Raw genomic sequence first — 15,156 nt, forward strand, 5'->3', positions numbered from 1 at the left:
GCCTCTGGGGGGCTGGCACAGCATCCTCAGGACTCTGCTGCCTTTACTCACTGTGTGCTCCCACAGCATCCCAAACCGCTCTGCCTAAGTGGCTGCGCCTGAGCAATTACGTGCTCTGCTGTAACAGGGGATCCTTTCCCACGTGCCCCCGAGGCGTATATCAAATTCACCCCGCTGTCCCAAACTTCTAGCGCTGCCAGATGCACCTGGTGTGAAGAGAGGAAGCATCATCTCCAGGTAAGCTGTGAGGCACTGGGTCACCTCTGGATGTGTTTAAAAACTGTCTGTATGTGGTGCTCAGGGTCCTGATTTAGCAGAGGGTTGTTAGGGTAGTTTGGTTAGGCTGCGGTTGGATTTGATGATCTTTAAGGTCTTTCCCAACCTGAGCTATTCTGTGATTCTATGATCCTACAATCAGGAGTCCACAGCCAACAAGCTGGGCAAATACTCAACAACAGGACAGCTATAGGGTCAAGGAGGGAAGGAGTTCACCCCACACATGGTCCTGCAAGACCAGAACAGGCAGATATGTGTCCTTGCAGTGCTACTTGGCAGCTTGTTGAGTACCCAGTGGCCTGGGACACGTCCCAAAGTTCACCCATCTGCAGCTTGCCTGCATGTAGCACCAGAGGAACCTTGCCCTATCTGCAAACACTGCTCTGAGCAGGAACAGACACGTTGCTTGCTTGTGTGTTGCTGCATTTGCCATCTGCTCCCAGCCTTGCCATGATGTGGTTCTGCAAACCTACAGAGACCATGGTGTAGGCATGTGCTTCGCGAGGAGAGCTGATCTGCTGCTCTATCTTGAGCTCGCCTGTCTCATATTAGGTTTGATAGCAAATCAAAATCAATTTAATTAGCAGAAAGGCAAACAGACACTTCCAATGACTGCAGATTTAACTGCAAACCCATATAGTTATTAGAAAATGAAACAAAGGTGCCACTTGTATACCATTTGCTCAACAGCTTTGACATTTCCTCTTCCCTCTCAGGGCTGGCAGGGGGCACATGCAACCTGCTCTGGCTCAGCCCTCCTGCTGCCAGCACCCTCCACTGAAGCAACTAGTTCATAGGGAGACTGCAGTCTGGTATGTCCCCAGGTGCAGGGAGGCAGAGAGCCATGGAGTGCAGGGAGGGACTGGAGTGGGTGCTGGGTTTGTCTGTGTGCTGTCTTCCAGGGGAACCAGGCATGTGGTTTTCCACCTCCACATTATTAAACTGACACAAAAGGCTCTGTGGACGCCTACTTACAGTTAGAGCAGTTTTATTCTAAGTAAAGGTAAAAGTTCTAAGTGGTCACAGATTTAGGAACCAGATCCCCTCCTGCCTTTACCCTGGTTCCTTATCCAAGCCTTGGTGCATTAGAACTGAGGTGATTCCTGGGTTCAAGCCGCTTCTGAAACAGTTCAAGCTGCTAGCTGACACAGGTTTGTCTGTGCCAGGTTCACCCACAGCAGCATGCTCTGTGCAGGGCTCTGCTCCCCATGCAGCAGCCTGCTCCCTTTTGGGCTCTGCTTCTCCAGGACGGCTATGTAACGCCATGCCCCCTCCCTTCGCCAGGCTCAGTGCCACAGCACAGCAGCTCCCTCCTGCTGCAGCGGGTCCTCCCTCCCTGTGCACCACCAGCAAGGTCTCACTAACGTTCTTTGGTATTGGTATTTTCCCACACAGATTACAAACTATTCCTGCTGTTGCCAAGGCCAGTTTGGCTTCTCTGCTACACTCACAATTGTCATTACCCCATACTGACTGGACTGTGGGTATCCAGCAGAGTCCCTGTGGGCGCCCTTCTCCTGGTCCCAGAGTTCCTGTGCACAGCCACCAGCACCCCCAGCAATTGGTTTCCTATTTGCAACACATCACAGCCCTTGGTGTTTTGATCTAGAATGCTGTTGCTGGGGCCAGCCTCTCCCCCAGCTCTCCCACGATTCTTCCTGTCGCTCCCTGCTCTTTCACCCCTGCTCCTCCCTGAGTTAACCGAGCTTGGGAGTTGTTTTCTGAGATCTAGGCAACTGATAGCTGTGTCATTCCCACTGCTGGAAAAAAAACAAGTGTCTTACAAAGACTGGACAGCTAGTTTTTCCAGCACAATCTCCCTTTGGAAGATGTACTCCCCTCCTGCAGCCCCCGATGTGCAGCAGACCTCTGAAGACTTTCCTCCCTGTGTGATGCTGCTGCCCCCATGCCTTCGGGTTGTCCTGGTCACCCTGTGCCATAAATTGCCACTGCTCTCCTGGAAAACTGGCTGGGTGTGCTCTGACCTCACGGAGCTGAGAAGCACCCCATGGCTGCCTGTACTTCAACTACATGCCTGAAAAGCGTATATTAATCTCTTAAGACTGCACACAGTTTTCATTATCTCCCTGTACTCCTTCATCTTTCAGTAGAGACTCCTCTTACGGCTTTTTCTTTTCTTTCCTTGCAGGCATTCCACTTGTTCCAAACATTGTCCTCAGGGTACGTATGCTGCTTGCTTGCTTGAATCACAGAATGATTGAAGTTGGAAGGAACCTCTGAAGGTCATCTTGCCCTCCCTCAAGCTTGGGAGGGCGTTTTAGACAGGCTTCACCTTTGGCTTCACAAAGCATCATTCATTTTCTATGTTTGCGTACTTGAATTCCCAAATCTGTCCAGCTGCAATAACTTGCTTTCCTGACTTGTGCATGATCACAGATACAGCCACCATTCTGCTCTTACTGATCTTCCCATTTACACAAAATGACACTGACTCATGCTTACTCTAGCTGAAGTTATTTTCTACAAATAGCTTTTCTATAAGCAGCCTGTTTTTCAGGAACAAGAACAAAAACCCCATCAGATCACTTCATGCTGTGACCTGGTAAAAACGTGTGAGATGACACATCCAAGGGTATTTGGAGTGCCTCTAATAGACCAGTGATTTATAGCCTCCCCCCCTCCAAAGATGTACTCTTCCTGGCAGAATTTCTCTCCTTAGGCTTTGTCCTTGCTGCGGTCTGGCTGAGATCTGAGCACATCTTCCTTCCCCAGGAAGTCTTCTGGATCCAGTGTCTTTCAAGGTGTTGTGCTGTGCTCCCCTTCCCCATCTCCCTTTCTTGCACTCTCCTCCTAGAGTTAGATGATCTTTGAGGTTCCTTCCAACTCCATCCATTCTACGATTCTGTGATTCTCCACTGTCTGCTCTGCTTACAGCAGCTATTTCTCTGACCTCCAGGAATATCTGCTGTTATGGGACACTTCATGTAGAAGTTTGAGCTCCTCCATGTTGGCTTTGCCTGACGCCACAACCATTTATGTTATTTCCTATGGACCATCTGCTCTTCCTGAGCCAGAGATGAGCCTTTTGTTTAGCTGTGCTGTTGTCCCAGCTGCCATCATCTCTACAGGTTCTTCCCTTTCCTCTGTCTCTCCCCTCTGTGGTCGTGCCCTTGTTTACCAGCACATGCCATACTGAGCATGGGGAGTGCACGCCTCTCCGTCAGCCTCCAGTCCCTTCGTGGTTTAAAGCCTGATGTGTCACTTCTCCCATACTGGATCTTGAAAGGCTTCTCCTCTCCTGCTGAATGCCTCCATGCATTGGACGGAGTGCGTTCTTGGAGGTTCCCAGTTCTGCAAGCACCACAGACTTGCTCATGAGACCGAACCCCGGGCTGTCAGCTCCTCCCTCCCTCCCCAGTTATACACCTTCCTCATTTGCTGGGCACCAGCACAGATGTACAGCCCAGCCCTGAATTCCCACATAGCTGATCACATCGCCTACGTGGTGGGCACTGCTTCTGTTTTCCCTTGTTTAACAGTTCCTGGGATCCTTACTGACCACAGTGTGAGATCCCTGCTTTCTGGTGTTACTTGGGCAATGCAGAGTTTTGCCTCACTTAACAGCAGTCCTGTCTTAGCTCAGAAGGTGACATGGGGAGGTGGCTTTGCTGGCTTTTTTTGCTGGTTTGCATGGCTTTGCCATGAGTTCTTCAAGCCATTGCCTGAAGAGCTGGAGCCATTTTGGCCAGGTCTGTCTGTTTTCTACCTAAGCCTGCTGGCAACTCTTGGGGTAAGCGGCCAGAGAGCAGCCCCTGTGCCAGCTGAAAAAGCTCTGGGGCAGTGGGAACACGCAGGGGAATGCATGTGTGGTTCTTGTGGTGTTGACTTGAGAACTGAAACCCCATGGGCTGAGACTCATCACCTGCTCGCAGACTTCTCCCATCTCAGAGCCCTTTGAGCCAGTTGTGAGATCTAAGGATTGCCAGAGATTGTGGCACAGCTTCAGCCCATGACACAGAAGAACAGAGGGATGGAGATGTCCCATGGCAGGGCTGAGCTTTCACCTCCTTCTGCCTGTCCCGCATCTCTTCTTGCTCTCCCCACAGATGAACCCCGAGTCCCTGCAAGGGGGAAATCTCAGCAGCCCCACCTCATTTCTTCTCTTGGGGTTTTCCACCGCCTACAAAACACAAGTGCTCCTCTGCATGGGCTTCTCGCTCATTTACCTGGTGACTGTGCTGGGGAACCTGCTCGTGATGACCCTGGTCTGGCTGGACGCTCACCTGCAGTCCCCCATGTACTACTTCCTGGGCCACCTCTCCTTCCTGGACGTCTGCTACTCCTCTGTCACACTGCCTAAGATCCTCAGAGACTCCTTCTCACCACAGAAGACCATTTCCCTGGTGGGCTGCATCACACAGATCTACTTCTTCCTTTGCTTTGGGGGCTGTGAGTGTGTGCTCCTGGCTGCCATGGCCTACGATAGGTACCTGGCCATCTGCCACCCCCTGCACTACACAGCACTCATGAGCAAGAAGATCTGCCGCTGCCTGGTGGCTGTCTCGTGGTTGAGTGGCTCCCTCTCATCTCTGATCCAGGCCCTCCTCACAGCCCACTTACACTTCTGTGGGTCCAACGTGATCAACCATTTCTTTTGTGAGATCCCCTTCTTGCTGGAGGTGTCCTGCAGCCCTAATGCTCTTCTCAACAAGGCTGTCTCATATGCTTTGGCTGCGACTATTGCCATGGGCTCTTTCCTCCTTACTCTCGCATCATACGTTCCCATCCTCCAGGCCGTGCTGCACAAGGGAGCAGGGAGGCAGAAGGCCTTTGCCACCTGCACCTCCCACCTGACTGTGGTGTCCCTGTTCTTTGGGGCTGGGGCTGTTACATACCTGGTGCCTCAATCCAGCAGCTCCGAGGAGATGGACAAGGTCCTCGCCCTGATGTACGCCATTGTAACCCCCATGCTGAACCCCATCATCTACAGCTTAAGGAACAGCGAGTTCCAGGGGGCCATCAGGAAAGCCCTGTGCAGGGGTATCACTGACATCCCCCATGGGCAGAGCAGCCTCTGTCCTCACCACGCTGCAGGTGACCCAACGTGATGGGGGCAGCTGGGACCCTCAGACCAGTGACAGGCAGAAGGGCTGTGAGCAGACCAGGAGCAGATCCATAACACTGCTATGCCTTGGCCACAGCTTTCCCGATAAATAATTCTGGGAGCTGTTTTCTTAAGAAATAGGTATTGTCCAGGTAAAGAAGTTGTACTGAATGTCCACGCAGTGCCTTTGTTGTGACAGTGCCCTTGGGAAGAGCTGTTTTTTTTTTATTAATCATTTATCTGCAGTGGGGCTTTGTCAGGCTTTCTGGAAGCCTTTTTATTCCTAAGCAAAGCTTTTATTCCTTCACCTCTTTCTGAGGTGAAACAACATGAAGTGCAGCAGTACTGCCGTGCTGTAAGCATCTCCTGCTAAGTGGTGGATAATCTTGTCTGGGCTGGACTTGCAGACACTGCAGAGCCGGATGCTTTTCTCTTAATGCAATAAAATATGGATAAGTAGGGAAACCATTGTCATGGGATTGATCTTTGTAGTTTCAGGAATCAAAGCCAACCCTGGGAACAGACATCTGCTTCTGCATGCAGAACGGTGGTGACAAGGTGGGAGTGGAGGTGGCACCTGAGCATCCCTGGGGACAGCAGATTATTCTGGCTCATGCCATGCTTTCAGAAAGAATGCACGGGGCTTCTGGCATCATACAGAGCTGGGAAAACGTTGTTTGCGGGTCACAGATAAAGGCAATTGAAAAGACACTGCAACTGCATCTCGTGTACAAGAAAATATGCCTACAGGCACAGTGAAACACATCCTTCTTGGACCTCAGCCGAATGCTGAGCTGTGGTGTCTCTGCAAGCAAGACTGGAGATTCCTACTCAGCAGAAATTGTGGGAACTGGTTTTCTGTGAGTAGAGACAGCTCCTCCTCTGGTGGAAAGAAGTGTTTCCCAGCAGGACTTACCCAGCTGAAGTGAGGCTGCTGCACATGCGCCCATAGCGTATCTTTAAGACAGAGCCAATTCGGGAACCCGGATTGCAGGACAGCTACAAAATTGTCAGTATGACAGGAATGGACAAACTGAGCTTGACATAAAGAGCAGAGTCATAGAGATAAAGGAAACATTTCCCTTGTACAAGATTTACCTGCTTTCTCTGTAACAGTGGCCTCAAATGTTGGCTGCGTGCACCCCAGCGCTGTGCAAGACAGTCCACTGGGGTGGGAAGAAAATATTCTTTGTACCACCAATAAATAAAATACTTTAATACCATTTTAAAACATCACCTTTTCTCGTCCTGTTACAGTTTCTATTTTTGATACGTTTTATAATATGCAGTAGCAGTACATGTATGTAATTTATGGTCTTGGTTTCAGCTAGGATTGAATTGTTTATTTGGTGTTTTGTAGGATGTGATTTATCCTGCCAGGATTTACCCTCCAGGACCACAGCAGTCCATTTGGTGCCCAGCGTGGGGCTCAAAGGGTGGAGATAACAGCAGGCCTGACCGGAGCGTGTTAACATGGGCTGTTGTGGTGCTTTGATAATTGCTGGTCACAGTGTTGATTTTTTCCCTATTTATGTACTCTGATGCCATCATGTTGTAAAGGGGTAAAACCCATTGGTGTTTCTGGAGTGACAAGGGGATCCCACGAGCTAACTGTACTGGAGGCCAAAGTGAGCCTAACCAGAAATGAATGGCAGGAGCATCCTGCTGTGATTGGCCCAGAGGCTTCGCACATCCTTGGTACGGATTATCTCAGGAGAGTACTTCAAGGACCCAAAATGGTACCAAAATGGTGGGCTTTCGGACTGCCTTGGAGATGGAGGGCATGAAGCAGCTGTCTGCCTTGCCTGTCTCTCAGAAGACCCTTCTGCTGTGGGGTTGCTAAGAGCAGAAGATCAGCAGATGCCATTGCTACAACAGCGCTGCACCAGTGGCAATGCTGCACTGTCTGGGAACGTCTCATTCCCGTTCATCGGTTGGTTCAACCACTGGAGAACCAAGGAGCGATCAGCACTGGTGCCATACGGCTGGTGAGAAAGTCCGGTGGAGAGTGGAGGCTGACACTGGTATCGTGCCCGAAATGAAGCCTCACCACCGCTGAGTGCTGCTGTGCCAGGCGTGCCAGAGCTGCAGCATGAACCAGAGTCAAAGGCGCAGCGGTGTGCCACAGCTGACATAGCTGGGGTGTTCTTCTCAATGCCTTCGGCAGCAGGGTGCAGGCTGCAGTTGGCTTGTACTTGGGGTGTGCAGTACCTGGAATCAGCTGCTCTAGGGGCGGAAACACATGGGCTGATCCAGACTGCAGTGGAACAGGGGGAAGATCCTGAACACCTGCAGTACATTGGCAAAATCATTGTGTGGGGCAACACAGCAGAAGTTCTTCCCTTCAGAAAGGGAAGAAAATAATTCAAATCCTTCTAAAGGCTGGTTTTGCTGTCAAGCAAAGTAAGGTGAAGTGTCCAGTTTTGGGCCCCTCAGTGCAAGAAGGACATTGAGGCCTGGAGCGGGTTTGAAGAAAGCAACAAAGCTGTGAGGGGTCTGGAACACAGGGCTGATGAGGAGCGGCTGAAGGAGCTGGCAGTGTTCAGTGTGGAGGAGAGGAGGCTCAGGAGGACCTCACTGCTCTCCGTTACTGCCTGAAGGGAGTTGCAGTGAGCCGGGCTTCGGCCTCTTCTCTCGTGTAACCGGTGATAGGACTGGAGGGAACGGCTTCAAGCTGCACCAGGGGAGATTTAGGCTGGATATTAGGAAATACTGCCTGTCTGGAAGAGTGGTCAGGCATTGGAATGGCTGCACAGGGAGGTGGTGGAGTCACCGAGCCTGGAGGTGTTGAAGGAACATTTGGACGTTGTGACGAGGGACGTGGTTTAGTGAGACCTGTTGGTGATGGTGGATGGTTGCACTGGCTGATCCTGTGGGTCTTTTCCAACGTTGGTGATTCTATGATTCTATGACCTGCACAGAAGATCCAGTTCTTTGGAATAAAATGGCAAGATGGACATTGTCAGATCCCCGTGGGTGCAATAAATAAACTGCTATGTCTCCACCAGCTAGCAAAAAGGAAACACAAGCTTTCTTAGGTGTTGTGGGTTTCTGGAGAATGCATATTCTGGATTACAGTCTGATTGTAAATCCTTTCTATCAAGAGACTCGGAAGAATGATTTCATGTGGGGTCCCGAGCAGCAACAGCCTTTGAAGAAGTTAAACAGGAGATAGTTCAGGCAGTAGGCCTTTGACCAGTCCAGAAAGGACAAGGTATAAAAAACTGCAGCCAGGGAGAATGGCCCCACTTGGAGCCTCTGGAAGAAAGCCCCAGGGGAGACTGTAGGACTGCCTCTAGGATTTTGGAGCTGAGGACACAGAGGATGTGAAGCCTGCTGTACTCCAGCTGAAGAAGAGATACTGGCAGCATATGAAGGGGTCCAAGCTGCTTTGGAAGTAGCCGGTAGTGAAGCACAGCTCCTCTCGGCACTTCAACTGCCTCTGCTGTGCTGGATGTTCAGAGGAATGGTCCCCTCCACACATCGTGCAACTGGTGCTACGTGGAGTAACTGAGTAGCACTGATCACACAGTGAGCTCAAAAAGGGAACCCAGTCATCTAGGAGTGCTAGAGGTGATTATGGACTGACCCCAAGGCAAAGGTTTTGGACTGTTCCAGAAGAGGAGGTGACAAGCGCCGAAGAGGTTCCACCATATAATAAACTGTGAGAAAATGAGAAACAATTTGCCCTGTTCATTGATGGGTCCTGCTGCACTGTGGGAAAGCATCATAGATGGAAGGCTGTATGGAACCCCCCCACGCGATGAGTTGCAGAAGCTACTGCAGGAAGGGGTGAATCGAGCCAATCTGCAGGAGCAAAAGGCATCCAACTGGCCTTACTCATTGCTGAATGAGAAAAGTGGCAGTGCTCTGGGTGTTGGAAACTGCCCTATGGCAGTGGTTACAGCAATGGAAGCAGAACAACTGACAGCATCAAAACAACCAGCAGGTGGATCCGGCTGCTAGGATTGAAGTGGCTCAGGTAGATGCAGGCTGGCAATGTGAGGTGAGCTATTTCTAGCTTGGTGGTCCCATGATGCTGCAGGCCACCAAGGAAGAGATGCAGTCTACAGAGGGGCTCGGGATCAAGGCACGGACTTTACTGTGGATGCTATTGCACAGGTTACCCATGAATGTGAAATGTGCAGTAATTAAACAAGCCGAGTGGATAAAACCTCTTTGGTGTGGAGGACAGAGGCTGAAACATAAATATGGGGAGGCCTGACAGGCGGATTATATCACACTCCCACAAAGTTGATATGGCAAACACCGCGTGCTTACAATGGTGGAAGAAACCACCAGATGTCCAGAAACATTTCCTGTGCCCCGTGCCATTGCACAAAATACTGCGCTGGGCCTTCCTGTGGTGACATGGCACCGAGAAAGAATTGAGTCTGGCAATGGGACTTGTTTCTGAAACAGCCTCATAACCACCTGGGCCAAACAGCATGGCATTGAGTGGGTGCATCACATCCCCTGTCACACACAGCCCCTGAAAAATGGAACAATACAACGGGCTGCTAAAGACTGCACTGCGAGCAATGGGTGCTGGGACATTCCAACACTGGGACACAGCGTGGAGCAAAAGCCACCTGGCTAGTCAGTGCTCGGGGGTCTGCCAATAGAGCTGGTCCTGCCCAGCCCAACCTCCTGCATACTGCAGAAGGAGATAAATGCTGGTGCTGCACATGAAGTTACTGGGCAAGACAGTCTGGGTCATTCCTGCCTCGGGCAAAGGCAGGTTTACTGGTGGGATTGCTTTCGTTCAAGGACCTGAGTGCCGGTGGTGAGTAGTGTGGAACAGTGAGGATGTCACTGTGTACCTCAAGGTGATTTGATGCTGGGTGAGAACAGCCAATAATTTAAATTGTGTGATGTTAAATTACTACATAACACTGCTGTCATCGTTATTATGGTCATTATGGTCTTGTTAACAGCAGTACAGTAAGGACTACCCAGGTTAAAGAATGAACACCAGTGGAACCAGAACTGGCTTCTGCATGCAGTAACCCAACACTGCGACTTGTCCCTCCTGCACTGAATGACTGTCTTGACAGATTAAGCCAGAAGTTATGAACTGAATGAATATCATGGAAAATTTGCATGAATAGTATGTGTATATATATCAAAAAGCAAGGTAGGTGGTGGTAATTAGTTGGGATGTGTAGAAACTGTGAGCCCTGAGCGTGATGTAAGTGGTGTGAAAGGGGTGGATATCATCTCAGTTTCAGCTGACTTGTTTTCTTCAGAGCATCTGGTCTGATGCTGTGTTTTGGTTCCAGGAGAAAAACCACGTTGATTGCACTCCAGTGTTTATAGCTGCTGCTCAGCAGTGTCATACAGAGCTGGGAGAGAACAGAATTAGGGCAGCTGACTGAAACTGACCCAAGGGATATTCCATACCATATGGCATCAAGTGGAAGGAGTTCTGAAGGGGGCAAGTTCATCTCACTCTTTTTCTGCTTGGGGGCTAGCTGGACATAGCTTGGGGGTGGTGAGCAATTGCTTGTGCATCATTGTTATAGACATTCACACACATATATAATCATAACTATTTTCCTTTTCTCTATCTCAGTAAATAGTTTCATCTCAACCTGCAAGTCCTTTGTCGTTTGTTTGGTTGGTTTTTATTCTCTCCCCATCTCACCAGGAAGGGGGCAATGAGGGAACAACTGAGTGGTGCTAAGTCACCCGCCAGGTTAAACCACAGCATTTATAAAAATGGATGCGTACTGGAGGTGCTCAAGGCATTGGAGAACTCAAAAGTTCTTTACTGCTAGAGCTGTGTGATCAAAAAGTGCAGAGAGCACTGCTCTACAACAGCACACCTGAGCAAAAATCATCTAGGGAACGGAGATTTAACCCGCAGCAAATGAATATTTAGGGATGCAGTGCAGGTGACTTATGCAAACCAAACAAGCCCAAGTCCATGGACAAGGCAGGGCCACCCAAGAGTGCCAAAAGCACTGCTCTGGGCTCTGCATCACTCTTCTGAGCCTCCTGCGTTGTCCCTGTGGGCACTGTTGGTGGCAGGGAGTTTCCCCCCTTCTTCCTGACCCTCCGTGCCAGACCCAGCAGGAGCACACTGTTTGGGTGCAGCTGTCAATGCCACCTCTGCAATGGCTCCAAGCAGCACAAGGGTGGCCAAGGGGGCAGGGCTGGGTTTGCTGAGTGCCTCTGAGGAGCTGCACAAGGGTGAAAATTGTGGATGCACTGCAGGCGTGCTGCAGGGCTGTGCCCAGCATGAGGCTGGCGCTCAAGATGAAAGTCATTTTCTGGTTCCTGCAGCTGTTGCTTCTGTCAGTGCTTCAGGCCTGGGGCAAAAAACCTTCAGATGGAACATTTTGGACCAGCACAGCTCACACTGTTCAAGGGAATTTTTCCATAGTGGAGGGCAGGCAATCTGAGGTCAAGGACAGCCCAGCTGTGTGTTCACGAGGACCCAGCTCCTGCTGGGAGTCAGACCCCTCAAGCTTTCTGGCATTTGACAGCACAAATCCTGGTGCTTCATGGCACAGCCAGCAGCCTAGTGAGGGCTACAGAGTACCTGAGTTTGTCCAAGAGTTCTTTGCATTCCCTTAGCTCTTCACAGCAGAGCTTTGCCCTGCATAAGAGCTGCTTTTCTAAACCCATCAGCACGTGAAGAGGGCGTATGGGGTTCCTGCTTTACCCCTGAATCTCCTGTTGTTTCCTGCATTCGTTGGTGCAGTCATTCTTTCTAGTTTGCTGGGTGGTGGCACACTGCTGCCATAGCTTCGCAGTCCAGCTGGATTGAAGATCTCAAGAAAAATGGGAAGATGGCTTTAAGCACCATAAAGCCAGAAAAGAACGGTGAAATTATCGTCAAAACTGATTTGTGGTTAAGTGCCAGTGTAAATCTTCTCATTTTCTGTAGCTTCCCCTATGGGCTCCTCTCCTTTTTGCTTTCATCTCTGTTAGCTCTTCAGTTCTTCATACAACGTAGAAGAGTACATAGGTGCTCCTTTGGAGGCCACTGCTTCCTGATCTGGTAACGCGTGTGCTGATGGTGTGCGTGGAGAGGAGCAGCCAATAACTCGCCTCTGTCCTCCAACCTGGAACGAGGAGTAGGAAAACACAGAGGAGATGGGAACAGCTGCCTGTGGCTGGAGGCTTCAGGAGATGAGAGCGGGGGCTGCTGTGCTCTCCGTCCAGGCCAGAGTTGTCCAACAGCTGCTTCTGCTCAGGGTTCAGCCTTGAAGTACAGCTCAGTCGGGAGCAGCGCAGCAAGGAACTGCGCAAGGAAACCTGGTGCGATGGGGCAGATTTTCTCCTTCCAGCTGTAGGTGGAGCCAGAGATTTAATGCGTCTGTGGGCGTTTGTAAAGCACCTTCAAGTGTGCAGTATGAGCAACTGCTTCGGATTATTGCTTCTGCACCACTACCAGGCTGTGTCAAGGACTGCAGGAGTGTCAGTAAGTGACAGAAATGAGACAGAAACACCTTTGGATTTGATCTATATCCATGCAAGATTGCCTTCGGTTGTCATTTTCTGACCACATCTGAGAAGAGAGGCCAAAATCAAACGTGCTTCTCAATGGAAAAGATTGGCATGGCTTTGTATGCTTTATAAACCTGAAGAGAAAATTAGTTCTTTGTTTAGCACTGGCTATAGGATTCTGCTGGACCCACTTCGCCTCTGCATTCAGCTTAATTAATCATGTTGATGAACCTTCTAGAAAGGTGTCCAGTCTTGGTTAGAAAGTGATGAGAGACAGAAATCAGAGCATTTTCTTCACAGCCAGCACAGAGCTTCCCTGGGAAGGAAGGGCACAGGAGTTCAGCAAAGCCCCTGGTGTCGTGAGCCACAGGAGCAGCACTGGCCTTGGGAGTGGGCCCTGGGAATGGTGAGGAGTGCCCCAGGGGCACAGGCAGTCAGAGTGCTGGAGAGGGTGAGGGTGTGCAAAGGGCACAGAGGAGAGCGGAGATGTAGAGGAGGGGTGCAGGTTTGTAGGGTGGAGGGGCTCAGATGTGGGGTCAGAGGATGGGGCTGAGGCAGGTAGGATGCTTGTGGGAAGATGAACACCAGCCTGCATGGCAGCCAGGTGGTGCCTGAGGCTCCAGGAGCTGCTGGAGGCCCAGGAGCCCCAGGCACAGGGAAGTTCAGCCCGTGCCTGGCAGGAAGAAATGTCCTGAGTTCATCTCCTTCCCATCCCATAGCTACCACATCCCTCCTTGGCTTATGGTACTGTCCCATCTCCATCCCTGGAGGCATGAAGCTCTCCCCCTGCCAGAAGAAGCCCTCTCCACTTTCTCTTGCAGTGGAAGATAACCTCATTTGCGGGCAGCTCAGTACAGCCTGTGGCAGCTACACCATCCTCCTCAGTGACCACTTGTACCAGGGAATGACCATCTCAGTGCTGTTTCTCTACAGAAAACATTGAAGAAAGTACAGGAAAGCACAGCAAGAGCCCGGGAGGTGTGGGTTGCATGGGCCAGGCCTTCCAGCAAGCAGAATGGAATTGCCGGACATTTTACCCACTTGCTCTGGATTGTGTGGGGCTCTGGCAGCACTGCACTCAGGTGTACAACCAGTGTCTGCCAGGAGGAGAACTGGGGCAGTTTTGGCCGGTCACAACACTGTCTGTCCCCTGCAGGCAGGGATGCTGAAGTGAAAGCCCACATGTTAGTGAAATTCAGACACCATGAGCCATAGGGGCCTTCCCAAGGAGCAGATGATGGTGCTGCCTAAGGCCAGTAAGGGCAAGTGGCAGCGCCTGCCCCCGGTCCTCCAGGCCCTGTGCTGGGGTCTTGCACAGAGCACAGAAGTGGTGGCAGGGGATGGGGCAGGTCTGGAGGGGTGGGCACTTCCCTCATGGCTGTTTCCTTTCAGACCACTGGCAACCACTGTGCAGAACCAGTTGTTGAGAGTGGCCGTGCACAGAGAGCATCTCTGAGCTGGGGTAGATGCAGCCCTTGCAGGAAATCCACAGGGCGAGAGGCAGAAGTGTTGCAAGGAAGTGGAGTCTGCAGAGGATTTTAGCCTGTCTGTCCCTCTGGATGGCTGTTGAGCATCTTTCCCCTGTGCCATGTTACTCCTCAGTTTTCTTTCTGGGGCAGGAGATGGGCTTCATCCGTCATTTTCTTGCCAGAGTTATGTACCCTGCATCAGAGCTCCAGCCTCCATCCTGCTCCTGGGTGCTGAGTGCCTTGCAGGGATGCAAGGATATCCCCTGCCTGGGTATGCAGCATGGGGAAAACCCCTCACAGACTCCTGCTTCCTTTCTCTACCAGCTTCTGACCTTCAGAACCCCACTCCATGAGAAGTCCCTGGATGGAGACAGAAGAGGAGGCATGCAGCAGGTGTAGCTTTTCCATGTCCTGGCCCCTACTTTTGCAGTCACACTGCAGACCCACGGTCCAGGTCATCTCTGCGGTGGCAGACCAGGTCCCTGTGCTCCTCACTCCACCAGGGGCCAGTGCCTGGTCCCACCCATGCTGCAGTGTGTTCCCATCCTGCAATCATAGAATCATTTAACTTAGAAGGGATCTTTAAAGGCCATCTGGTCCAACTTCCCGGCAATGAATGGGGACATACACAGCTCCGGCAGGTGCTCAGAGCCTCATCCTGACCCCAGCAGCTCCAGGTGAGCTGGTAACTCCCTGCCCTGCTCCCCATCCCCAGCAGAAAAGCACTGCCTCCTGCGGTTTCCTGCTGTGCTGCCCTGGAGGTGCTCCCAGAGCTGCCCTGGTTCCCCCAGCCAGCATTGCCCTTTCCTCCTCCAGATCAGATCCAAAACATAACCATGGCTGAGCTTGGCCTCTATCCATCTGTGACAAGGACAATGCAGGGCAGAA

At 51.2% G+C, this 15,156-nt stretch overlaps 2 protein-coding genes across 2 annotated transcripts in view; both read left to right on the forward strand.

The window, feature by feature from the left end:
- The window catches only part of LOC125702617 (lipocalin-like), a 54,805-nt gene that overhangs the window by 14,867 nt on the left and 24,782 nt on the right, over positions 1-15,156 (forward strand). The window lies entirely within an intron of this gene.
- On the forward strand, positions 4,281-5,345 carry LOC125702757 (olfactory receptor 1E2-like). The gene has a single exon (XM_048966465.1). The coding sequence runs from the start codon at positions 4,281-4,283 to the stop codon at positions 5,343-5,345; it is 1,065 nt and encodes a 354-aa protein (XP_048822422.1).

This window comes from Lagopus muta, chromosome 19, assembly GCF_023343835.1.
Source record: "Lagopus muta isolate bLagMut1 chromosome 19, bLagMut1 primary, whole genome shotgun sequence".
In the NCBI taxonomy this organism is placed as follows: Eukaryota; Metazoa; Chordata; class Aves; order Galliformes; family Phasianidae; genus Lagopus; species Lagopus muta.